General features: G+C 39.2%; 1 protein-coding gene across 2 annotated transcripts in view; it reads left to right on the top strand.

The window, feature by feature from the left end:
- TBCD (tubulin folding cofactor D) overlaps positions 1-12154 on the top strand; it is a 97623-nt gene that overhangs the window by 44596 nt on the left and 40873 nt on the right. For both annotated transcript variants that reach the window (XM_015879840.2, XM_015879841.2), the window contains 2 exons: positions 529-685; positions 8421-8478. In XM_015879840.2, coding sequence (XP_015735326.1) covers positions 529-685; positions 8421-8478 — 215 coding nt within the window. The remainder of the gene's footprint in view (positions 1-528; positions 686-8420; positions 8479-12154) is intronic.

The following is a 12154-nucleotide window of genomic DNA, read 5'->3' as shown; positions in this document are numbered from 1 at the left end:
TCTTTTTGGGCTAAAACGTGCCCATTCTGAAGTCATTCAGGTTACCTATTAAATGAGGAAACACTGCTGAACACATCTCTTTTTAAAAGCACTTGCATTCAACTAGCATAACTTAACAGTCTGGGGTTTGGTTTAGTTTCTGTTATTTCTGTTAGATTTTTTTCATGTGTTACAGAGTCCTGCTAAAGATTTTGTTATCACAGTAACTGATGGAATTTGTAAATCTTTAATAATATTCTACAGCACTTTTACTTACGTGATCCCTTGCGTTAATCCTCATTGAATTTAATGTAAATGGCATAAAAAGCAAAGTACTGGTTGCAAGGAAATAAAATAACGTGTTAAGAATTATTTCTAATCAATGTGAATAATAACATGAATTAAGAGCCATGTGTTTTTTGTTTTTTTTTCCTTTCAGGTTACAATTCACTTTGTCTTTTCTCTATTGACCACGTAATGTCCTTAAACCTTTCTTCTGGTTCACTCTCTGGTCCTTATAGTTGCTTTTGTGCACTTTGTGTTTTGCAGTTGTTCCTGTCATTTTGAAAGCTCTGACATATGATGAGAAGAGGGGGTCATGCAGTGTGGGTTCCAACGTGAGAGATGCAGCATGCTATCTGTCCTGGGCCTTTGCTCGTGCTTATGATCCCTCAGAACTGATACCATTTATTAATCAGATTTCAAGGTAAGTTGCTGCAATAATAAACTGAACTACTTCCAGTTAATTTTTGAAATCTGCTCAGATTTAAGGAAGAAGTAGATGTTAACATTGTACAATAATAACACACAACAGTAACAATGCTGTATCTTCTAGAGGCTAATAATCACAGAGCTAATTATCTTTAAGATATTTAAAATAAGATACTGGCCACCAGTGATAGGGAAAATGTCGTAATGCTTAAAAAGCTTCTGGTGTCCAGAGAAAATGAGACCTGTTTTGAAAGCTTTCTGGGATGGTCTGTAGGCCCTACAGTGTCCAATTTTATTTCTTTACCCTGGTGCACCTTCCCCTTGCTGATCTCTGCCATTCTTTCTCCTTGTGTTCTTGCTTTCCCATGCTGTCCTTTTCACACTGGGTCACAGGACAGTGGTGGTACTTGCCCTTAGGCTTTTTTGAAACTTTGATACAATCTTTCTGTCTAAGCATTTGCTGTCACGTTTCTTAAGGCCAAATGCTGTTTTTCTTTCTTCTTTTTTATGCTGCCATGTCTTTTCTCCAAACCAAAGAATAATTGTCCGATACAATAGCATTGTGGTATTTCAGTGCATTTCATCCGTAGCAGACTAGAGACTCAAGGAGAGGCATAGTACCAAGCTGTATGAGAACACAAGGCCATCCACTGCTTCTCATTGAGTTTCAGAAAGAGAAGTTGGGACTGTAGGAAATAGCTGTTTCAGTTAAGCATGCTAGAAATAGCAATACTTGCCATAGCGGGTTGTTAAGGAAATAATTATTTTCAAGGCTCAAGCTGATTTCACTGTAAGTTATGTGTGAACTTATTAACATAAAGTTGTTCTTGCATAATGAAACAAGTGATCACATCTTGGTTTGTTGTTAATCAGCTTTTTTTTTTTTTTTTTTTTTTTTTTTAAATCTAACCAGAACAGGTGATGGTAGTGATGAAGACATAGTAAGACATAGTGACAGGAGGAGCAGAATTACCACATGTTCTAGCAGACTATTATAAGCTGCACAGAGTTATTTACTGCTGTCTTTAAACTGGTAGGGATACATTTGTATTTGAGCTGCAGGCTGGTGGTCAGGAGGAGCTTAGCCACACCAATAGTAAGATCTTGTCCAAAACTAGTGCTTTTTGTCAATTTGGTCAACAGCCTCATTGAAGTAAAGCCTCTCTTTCCATCCTCTTAGTTGAAAAATTTAAAGTCTGGCAAACTTGCTCCATGTTCCTTTGCAACATAAGGCTTAAGTGCAAGCTTTTCTATTCTTCTATTAATCAGAATTTTTCTTCCATTTGTGATGCTTTGAGCAATACATTTCTTTGACTCCATCTGCCCTACCATGGTAGGTCCATACGTTGGTACAAACTCACCATTTCAGTTTCATCTGATTTGTGGCTTTTTCTTTTACTGTCACAAAGGTTTTGGACAGCTATGAATACTGTGATTCTGAAAAAGCTCCTGTCTGTTTTCTTCCAATCTGCTTTGGAAACAGATTCTTCTCTTTTTTCTAACTAATGCACTAACACTGTGGCTTTTGCCTTCTCTGGTGGAGTGGAGAGAAACACTGGGAGGAGAGTTGTAAGGTTTTGTGATTTACATACTTTCATTTTTATAACAAAGCTGCACAACATTTTATGCGGTATTAATGCTATAGTAAGGTTCTGCTTAAAAGTCTCTGTAGTTACGTTGCCCATACCTTTTCTAAATACAATCAGGTCTTGAAGGTAGATTTGCCACTCCAAAGAGAAACAGTGGAAAAAAATATTCAAATACAGATGACACACAGTTTCACCTATTGTGTCAGCAAGCTGATAATTACATACAGCTCTTTTTTTCAATCTAGCCTTAGGTGTGTCACTCTTTTACTTAAAGACGAGTCATACTTCTAGCCACAAGCAAATTGTTGCTGCCCTTAAAAAATGCAGAACTCAGCATCTTGAAGCGAAGTACATGATATCCACTGCGAGCTGAATTACACAGCAAAAACAGCTGTCTGTATGAGAATGCAAACTATTAGATCTGTAAGGAAAAAAACCCCAACAAAACAATACACTGTGTACCTGAAAAGGAGACTTACAGCCTCCTTCAAAGGATGCAGTGTGCGACTGAGATCCTGAACTGCTTGCTTTGTCACAAGGCTAGAGATTGTGAATGGTTTGTCCTTCGTTCATGGTCTTTAATTCTGCTGTGGATCTATCTGGGAGAACCCAGGTAATGCTGGGCTTACACCAGGAGCAGGTGGCTGCTCAGTACAAGCATGCAGCTTGAAAGGCAGCGTGGTCATTGTAGCAGAGTACATGCACAGAAAAACTGCTGGTAACCAGAAGGTGTTGAGTGGGTGTGATAGCTGAGCAGTGATCTGATTCACACCTTCCTGTTTCATGTCATGTTAGTGTATCTTGTCAGGAAACTCACACCGGTACTGAAACACTCAATCTTGCCCTGTGACCTGTGCAGGCTGTGGTACAGCAGTTATAAAATAAAACACTGGCAATTCAGTGGTGCTTTCTTTTTTTCCTTATCTTGGCTGCTATAGGTTTGTGTAATAGAAAACCACTGTTTTCTGTAGTTGGGGAACATAAATATTCCACTAGAGGAAAAAAATACCTTAAAGTGCTTAGAAATCCTATTTTTTAATAAAACTGTGATGGGACTTTGAAATAAATATTCAGAGGTAGGTGTTTCTTTTCTGCTTTCTTACGAATGTTCTGTTCTTAAGTAAGAAATGTATACTGCTGCAGGCCATAGATCAGCTTCCTTCCTTCCTGATCTTAACCACTCCTAGTAAAAGAAAATACAGAGAGAGAACACTTATTAGAAACACTTGCCTGAGAAGTTTTATATTCTGTGTATGTCGGTGTTTTTCCTTATCCATACTTCAAAAAGATACACTTAACATTTACTTTTTTAAAGTCCTGTTAAACTGGTTTCTAAAACTTTACCTGATCAATTGAAACTGCAGGACCATAGAGAAGCTGGCAGAGTAGATGAAATTTCACTTAAGTGAAGTGAGGAGCAGCTTACTACATTCTAAAATACATGTGTGCACTGACATTGCTATTCAGGTGTATCTTTATAAAAGCATTGCTTGACTGATACGCTTTTTCCTCTCCCAGTCTGCACACGTATGCACTCTTTTTAAGCTTTTACCTATGAGAAAAATGAAGCGTAATTTAATAACTCGGAGGTACAGGTAATTTGATTCCTGCCTCCTTGGGTGTGGGAATTACTGTCTGTAAAGTGGCAGGTGCATGTGAAGAAGTGGAGCTGTTTCATTTAAAATCTAACCAAAAACTAAAGGTTAAGAATATATTTTTGCTCCATGTTATGACTGTAAGTTAAGTTGTTGCTGCCTATCATAAAAAAAAAAGGAAAACGCACTTTTGCTCTCTTCCACAATTACAAATTAAATTGTCGCCACCTGTCATAATTATATGAAACTATTGCACAGTCAAGGGGTAGTTTTATTTGACACTTGATGGCTTAGGTGATCAATCAGTTGGTCATTATGTAGAAAGATCTAATAGTTTTCCCCTGCTCAGCAGAATACAGATACGAGTGGTGCGTGCAATGCAGGAGTTCAGGCAGCTTTGCCTTCCCTGCGGTACTGCGTTGTTTTTGAAGAGGGAAAAAAGGAAGGTGTGGCTACGGATAGATGATGTAGTTTGCTCCAGGGCAAGATTGTCCTGCAGAACTGGGGAAATCTGAAGCATTGCTTTGAGCTACATCTTGTATCATGATGAAATATTGAGAATAGGTTTTCCTTTCATGTATTTGAATGTTGCCTTCAGAAGAGAGTTGTGTGCATCTTGCACTTGTGTAAACTCATTTCCTGCAGGGGCATCAGATGCCTTTTTCCAAACAGCATTTTAATGTGCAATTCTTAGGCATTTTCTTTGTTGTTCCTTTCTACATCTTTTTAGCCCAGAACTTGGGGATTGAAGTAACCCACTGAAGATGCCAACGTATTTATGTTCAGCAAGAGAAACTGAGAGTGGCACTGGTTACTGCATTTCTCCTTAGCTCTTTTCTCTGCCTCTCTAAGCAGGAGGTATTAAACCTGAGACTGGTGTGAAGGGCCTTCTCCCCTACAGGTCATAGAATCACAGAATGGCTTAGGTTGGAAAGCACCGTAAAGTTCACTTAGCCTCAGCCCTTCGCCATGGGGTTAGGCTTCCAGCCACTAGGTGAGGCTGAACATGGGACAGAGCCCATATGATACATTTTTCCTGAGCAAATCCTCTTGATTAACTGAAATACCTGTCTTGTCCATGGCACCAATATAGCCCTGCACGTAGTCCTGGCAGAAGCAGCCACTTTTGCTTCTTCACCTCTGACGCTCCTGCAGTTGAGCTTAGCACAGCTGCAAGGTGATGAAGTGCATGGGATAGCTGCTCTGGTTTTGAAAAAACAAGCAAGCAACAAAGCAACATCCAGCACAAGAAAAACGAATTGAGTCTAGGTCTTCTTTCATCACTCCGTTCAGCAGATAGCCCCAGCTGGGGTACTGGCACGGTGTTAAGAGGGCTGTCTGCCACAGCAGCTCTCAGCAGGCTCCCTTCCCATTCTGCTCTTGCCTCCCTTTTTAACTGGCTGAGATTGTTCAAAACCATTTAGCTTGAGATGATTGTTATGCTTTCCCTCCTCTAATGTTGTAGTAAGGAAGGGAGTCAGACTTTTCCCTTTTTTGGGTTCAGGAAGGAAATTCTGTTTTTGTGCCAAGTTGGCAAGAGGTTTGAGAGTTTATTTTTCTTGCTTCCCACAGCTTCAGGGTGGTATGTTTGAATAATAGTGTATTCTCAGAGGTTAGCAGTAGTATAAACTTCTAGCCACTTGTGGCTGAAACAGCGTACCTGCTACAGGTGATAAAGCAAAGTCAGATGGATTTTCTGGTACATGGGGTGCTCAGAGCAGAGGGTAACCTGGGGTTTGTGCTCTGATGTCCATCACCTCACTGGCCTCTGATGTGTGATTCTTTCTGGCTTGGGGGAAGGAAATGAGATCAGCGCTGTGCTGAGGAAGCGAGCTGGTTGTGTGCCCTGAGTGCTGGTAGCTTTCCCTGGAGCCAGCTGAGTGTTTGGGGGACAGGGAAAGGAGCAGAGGAAAAAAGCAAGGATTATCAATTAACTGAGGGAACCGCAGCTTGCTTTTTAAAATCCTTTTGTCTTCTTATTGTACCCTCAGCAGCTGCTTGTTGTGCTTACAGGCTAAATATATCCCAGTGAACTAGAGAAGCATTTCATAGAGACTGCAAGATGCAAAACCATTCTTTGCCCTACCTGTTAGCAGTCAGGTGTGGTACTTCAGACAAGTCAAGACATGAGTCTCTACCTAGCTTAAAAAAAAATCCCACTTTGTTTGACATAAACAGTTTCTTTATGTTAGGAAATCCTGGTGGAGTATCACATAAACTCCCACGACAATGCAGACAGGTGAAGACACCTTTAACATGTTCCATCTTAGCCACGTTGCTTTCCTTGCTAATCCCTGTGTTACAGCAGACTCTGCCTGCATTTTAAAATATAATTCAGCTCGAAATGACTATTCACATGGTTTGATAAGCTAAAAATACTTGGATGCAATGACTGCAGCATGGTTTATGATTATAACAGGGCTGGAGAGTTGTGACAAAATTCCTTTTGTTTTTCTTAAACACGGTTTTTAGTTCAAGCACTGAGCAGCTCAGCTGGCATCACACAGAATGTCGTTTTGCTGGCTTTATGTATTCTGGTTTGTCTTAAAGAAACAGAAGTAGAAAAGAAGTACAGCTTAATTATGGGCAGAAATATTGGCCAGAAACTCATGCTGTGTGTAATAACCTGGAACTGTTTTCCAGAGTATGCAATGAACCAGATTTTAAGTTGAAATGCGAAATGTAAGGAGCAGCATTGGTTTCCCTTTTAATGTTTGTTGTTTGGAAAGACTTACATAACTTGTATAAAATTAATATGTAAATATTTAATACATGTTTCCATGTTTCCTTACGTTTGCCTTGAAGTGTCTCTTTTGGCCACAGCCAGAGACAAAACAATGATGCAGAAGAAACTTGGTATGACCTAGCAACGCTCTTCTAAAATTCTCTGCAACTCTTAATGTTATGGTGCCTCTGACATGCTAAAGGCAGCACTCAGCATTCTCATCTTTGTGGCCCGGTGAGATTTTCATGTTTGTTTTCTCGGAAGAGATCAACATGGAAACGTTGCACAACAGGCAAAAGGGTGTTTTATCATATAGCCCAAATAACTGGAAACCTAAGGCAGAAGTTGGCTTCTTTTTGCTTTCCAGCATTATTCCCAACTAGTGCCTTCGTTCTGAATGTTCTCTTCTATAATTAAAAGTAGATACTTATGAAATGTTCTTTTCTAAACGAATGTGAAGTTTCTCTTATGGTAGGGTAGAAAATCAGACATAAGAAGATGACATTTTGGCCCAGCCCTCTTTCAACAGTTAGCCATGCAAGCCTCTTCCTGATGGAATGCATCGTAAACGTTTGCTCTTCCAGTCACAGAAAGGCCTCCTTTTGTCTCGTAGTTGCACAATGTCTTTGTGGCAGGAAGGGGAGATGCTCACACAGACAGCAATAGGAAAGCGTTACCTGTTGTCTTTAGAATAATTTTTACACCTCCATAGTAAAATATTAAATTCATTGGGGTTTATTTTCAATTTCATTCTTGCTTTCAGTCTCTTCCTTAATGGAGATAATCAGTACTGCCTCTGTACATTCAGTTCATGCATTTCAGTGAATCTTAACAACGCAGTATTCAGCACTGTAGGAAACTGGTAGCCATTACCCAGGGAGGTTCGATACTATCAGTGTAATTAATATCTTTATGCTAAAGCAAAGCTATTTGGAATTACTTTTCAGCCGGTATTTATTTCCTGTTTTGCCTGGAGACAATAAGTAACGTAATGAAGAGTTTCAGGGTTTGAAAGGAATAATTTTCTGCTTAAATGATCCTCCTGAAGTGATGTTTATTTGTCACTGGAGTTAATTGAATGCTGGAGGTGGATTTCTAAGGCTGCAGACTTCTTGTCTTGGGATGTATTCTCTCTTCTGTTCCATGGCACCTTTTTAAAAGCAGTTCTGCTGAGGTAAAAGCAATTGAACTGTGAAGGAATACCAGACACAATGCACAGAGAAATGATTTAGTTCCGTCACACTTCTGTATCTGTAGGTCATCCTTAAACATTGCTTATTCTTCCAATTTATTTTGAAGTATCGCTGTTTTATTTGCGTATTGGTTTTGGTGCTTAAAGCATGTGATCGTACTTGTACAGATAGACAGAAGTTTCTGTTGCTTAACTCCTAGTTTTGCTTAAGCCTTACATAAGACTTACTGTGTATTTGGATATTGAGAAACTGTATTTCCAAGTTTAAGTTAAAATTGCATTGAGTCTTAGGTGGGTTGTTAGATATGTCCAGCCTTTAAGCTCTCACTAGATTTAAACTATAAAACTTCCAGTGAAGTTAAACGTATTTGCATACTGCTTAAAAGCTGTTCTGCTTTGGTAGAGCAGTAGTTGTCTGCTAACCTTGTGGAAAGTTCACAGCAAGCTACAGAAACTAGAAGGTACGTGGTTATTTCAGCCCAAATTATAGTTTAGTTGTGTATTTATAATAAAGAAGCTCCACAGCAAAAATTGTGAGTGTTCTGCTTGGAAGGCTAAGTGTTGAAATGGTGGCATTGCACAACTCTTCTTATGTTTTACATACTTACAATCAATATTTATTTCCTCAGTGCATTGGTTATTGCTGCTGTGTTTGACCGCGATGTTAATTGCAGAAGAGCCGCTTCTGTAAGTTACCACATTCTAACTTACATGTTTTTGGTTGGTTGGGATTTTTGTGTGTTGTTCTTTAATTTCATGATCTGTAGCTCTGCATATTCACCCCGGACTCCAGTGATAAGCAAGATACATGAGTAGAAAAAAAAAGCTTTTTAAATCCTTAAGAAATACAGTGTGAATTTAGATTTTAAATTAAATAATCCACAGTGTGGATCTTGATTTAAGACCATGATTCACAGCCTGCTGTGTTGTGGTCATGTTGGGTAAGGTAAAATATCTAAGAGCTAACTAGAAGCTTAGAGGAAGAAAGGAGGAACACCTTATTTTTGAAGATCTCAGTCAGTGCGTTGTACAAATTGCATCTGTTTCCTTGTGAATAAAAGTAAAAAAGCAAAAGAAGTTTCCTGCTTCAACAGTTAAAATATTGTCCAAATTGAAAAAAAAAACAACCGTATGGCTGTACTAACAGCTGTTCCTGTGAAGCAAACACAGGGCCAAACTGTGCCTGTCCCAGCACCAGGTGTCTGCAAGAACAAACTTCCCTGTGAATGCCTTAAAAAAGATAATAAAAAAGGAGGGTTTCCCTGGACAGCATCCGTATTTTTGTAGCCACACCTCTGTGTGACAGTTGAAGCTATTGAATGAAGCTGCAGCATAACTGCTGGTGAAGTGAGTCAGCTGCTCGTGTAATCGCACCACAAAGCACCTTGTCCAAATAGTCTTAAAGCAAAGAATGGAAGCTAAGGCACTGTGGATTGCTGAGTACTGATATCACACATTCTTTGCATAATGTGTGGGGGACAAATAACTAAAGCTACTGCTCCCTCAAACTTCAGCACCTGCTATAGTGACTGTAGAGTTTACCATTCTTCACTATTTAAGTCTGTTTATTCAAATAAAATCCTTAGAGAAAACCAAAAGCAGCTTAACTGAGAGCTGTACAAACCATTAAAAAGTGCAGAATAACAGAATCTTCTTCCATAGTTCATGTGAGTACAGAGTACAGCACAGATGTTTTTGCGCCATTTTCTTCTGGTTTAAACTGGGCCATCAAGATCTCTACCACTTGAGTATTTTCAACTAAAAAATAACAAAAGAAGGGGTTTTGGTTTCTTCTCCACTGGTACCTTTAGATTTAAAGCTAGTCAGAGCTTGGAATTGTTTGGTTGGGTAGTTGGGGAAGTATTGAAAAAACTCTTTCTCATTTTAGAAAGCCAAGCAAGGCCATATTTTGTGTTTTCCAGGCACTGCTTCAGTTTTGAAGAAAAATACCTGGGAGTGTTAATAATTCCCAGTCACTGTGTAGTTAAACACACATTTAAATAAACAACACGTTTTACTAGATTTTCCATTTATTACAGTATGCAGTGTATTATAACATGGAGCACCAATAAAACAAAATAGCACATAGAGATATTTTGAACCCTGAGGTTAGGGAGAATAAAACAAGACTGCCCTGACTGTTCTTTTGAAGCTCTGAAAACATTCTGAGCTGACTTTAGCAACTCTTCCATGAATAATCATTATAAAGAATGATTGCATGAATAAGAGACCTTGGATGAGGCTGTGCTGTGCTGACATGTTCAAGAAGGGGTTTTCTTTCCTTCTGCCTGGTTGGTACTCTTTAAAATCACAGCATAGAGAACATGTTAGCGCTTTAAAACAATATTTCAAGGCAAACTGAATGCTTTCCTCAAAAGCTACTAAATTGAAATTGATACATATTTATCTTAAGGCAGTGCTAACAACTGCCTTTATAAATAGAGGTTAAAGATCTGTGCTGTTTTTTTTAAATAGATAGACCATTCCATTGGGTGTCAATTAATGTATAAAATAGATGTTCAAAACGCATCAGATGAATCCTTACCACTTCTGCCATGCTCCTCTACTTGGATCTTCATCATCATCTTTCTAAATGAGTTTGAAAATGAAATGGTGATACAATGCTGGAATTCTTTAATTCCAGTATTTAGTAAAAAAAAACACTTTGTGGAATCATTCTGTACAGTAGCTGTTCTGCTCCTCTATTGCTTTATACAGCTTTTTCCAATGGTTTTGCAATATAGCCCAGCACTAAAAAACTGTGGTGAGTAGAATGAAACTTCTACTGTTCTGAAAGCAGCACTTTCCTTTTTGATCTTAACCAAAAGAAAGTCTTTATGCAGTTCACGTCCATAATGCACCTGTCTGTACGTATTTGAAAGAAATTGTAATGAAGCTATTAAACTCTTAAATCTCTTGGGTATGGTGGTTTAGTGCATCATCCTTGCTGAAAGCTTCCAGTACTGAGTAAAATGGTCTATGTAGCTTAAGTGGGGATCTAAAGCATATGCAAAAGGGAATAAATGATGGAGGATGACTTGAAAGGATGTCCTTGCAAATCTTGTCTGTGGGTGTAAGTTGGTAGAAAGGTAAGGAGTGGAGGAAAAAAGGGCATCAGAAACTGGGCTATGGAATACAATAATGAGGAAGTTTGGGGAATTGCTGCAGCTTATGTTCTGGTTCTGGAAGGCTGCCTTATGTGTTGCCCAAGGGTGAATCTACACTGGTGTCTCTGCAGAGGACAGCCCAAGCAACACTGCCTGAGGGAATCCTAAAGCAGCTGGCTCAGGGCACTGCTGTGCAGATAAAGGTGGGCTCCAGAACCTGCCTACGAGGAGGGGAAGCTGCTGGGAGCTGGCCTGGCTGGCTGTCCTGCCATGGATGTGCTGTGAGCAGCAGCTGAACTAGCCTGGGCAGGTCTGCAGGAACTGCAGTCATTATCCTAAACAGACCTAACCTCAGAAGTACAGTGGGAGACTGGTTTCATGAGGCCTTGCTTCACTGTGTTCTGGGTGCTTGCTCCATATGTAGAATACGATACCTTGGTGAGCTTAGCCTTTTGTTTTTACAGGTGGGCTACCATGTGTATCATTTTTATGTAGGAAAAAGAGAACCTCTTGTTTGACAAAATTCTTATGCCATTTTCAGAAAAGATTGGGATTTCAGCATGTTCCTGCATCTGAAATACATCTGTCAGGTGCATACGCTGCCCCTTCCTGGAGACTCTGTTTGTAGATAGAGCAACATTATAAAAGAGGTGTCCAGTAATGATTTCTTCTCTCTGAAAGGGGTTAAGATTGAGATGCATTTTTGTTCTACTGGTGATTACGTATCCGTTAGAGGAAAAATTCAGGCTTTTTAAAGAGTGAAATTTCAAGGCCCAGTAGGGATTCATGGAGTATGGAGAAGATTTTATTCTATATACAGTACATGTAGAGATATTAACTCAATGGTCATATTGAAATTGGCAATATTTTGATTTTGAGTTTCTTCAATGCAAAACGCAACAAATGCACCTTCAGGTTTTGTAACATCAGTGTTTCAACATGGTTTCAGATTGTATTTTCCAATAAGTGTTGTTCTTAATATTATTTCTCTGAAGTTTTGATTGAACAAGAATCACACTTTGCCAGCTATAATCCAATCATGTTAAATTGTTGGACAAATGCAAGCTGCCTCAATTTCTGTTGTCTTCAGGTATTGACTTTCAGTTCCAGAGCAAAGCCTTGTGTCAGTGCTCAGAAGCACTCTGTGGGTGTGACTGCTTTAATAAACTTGCGTTCTTAAATTGCTGTCATGCAACATACGACTTTAAGAACACAAGAGCACAGAGACGCTGAAACAAAAAAGCCCTGTGGGCTTG

Source organism: Coturnix japonica, chromosome 18 (genome assembly GCF_001577835.2).
Source record: "Coturnix japonica isolate 7356 chromosome 18, Coturnix japonica 2.1, whole genome shotgun sequence".
Taxonomy (NCBI): domain Eukaryota; kingdom Metazoa; phylum Chordata; class Aves; order Galliformes; family Phasianidae; genus Coturnix; species Coturnix japonica.
Note: the sequence above shows the minus strand (reverse complement) of the source record. Positions and strands in the feature narration are given on the sequence as shown.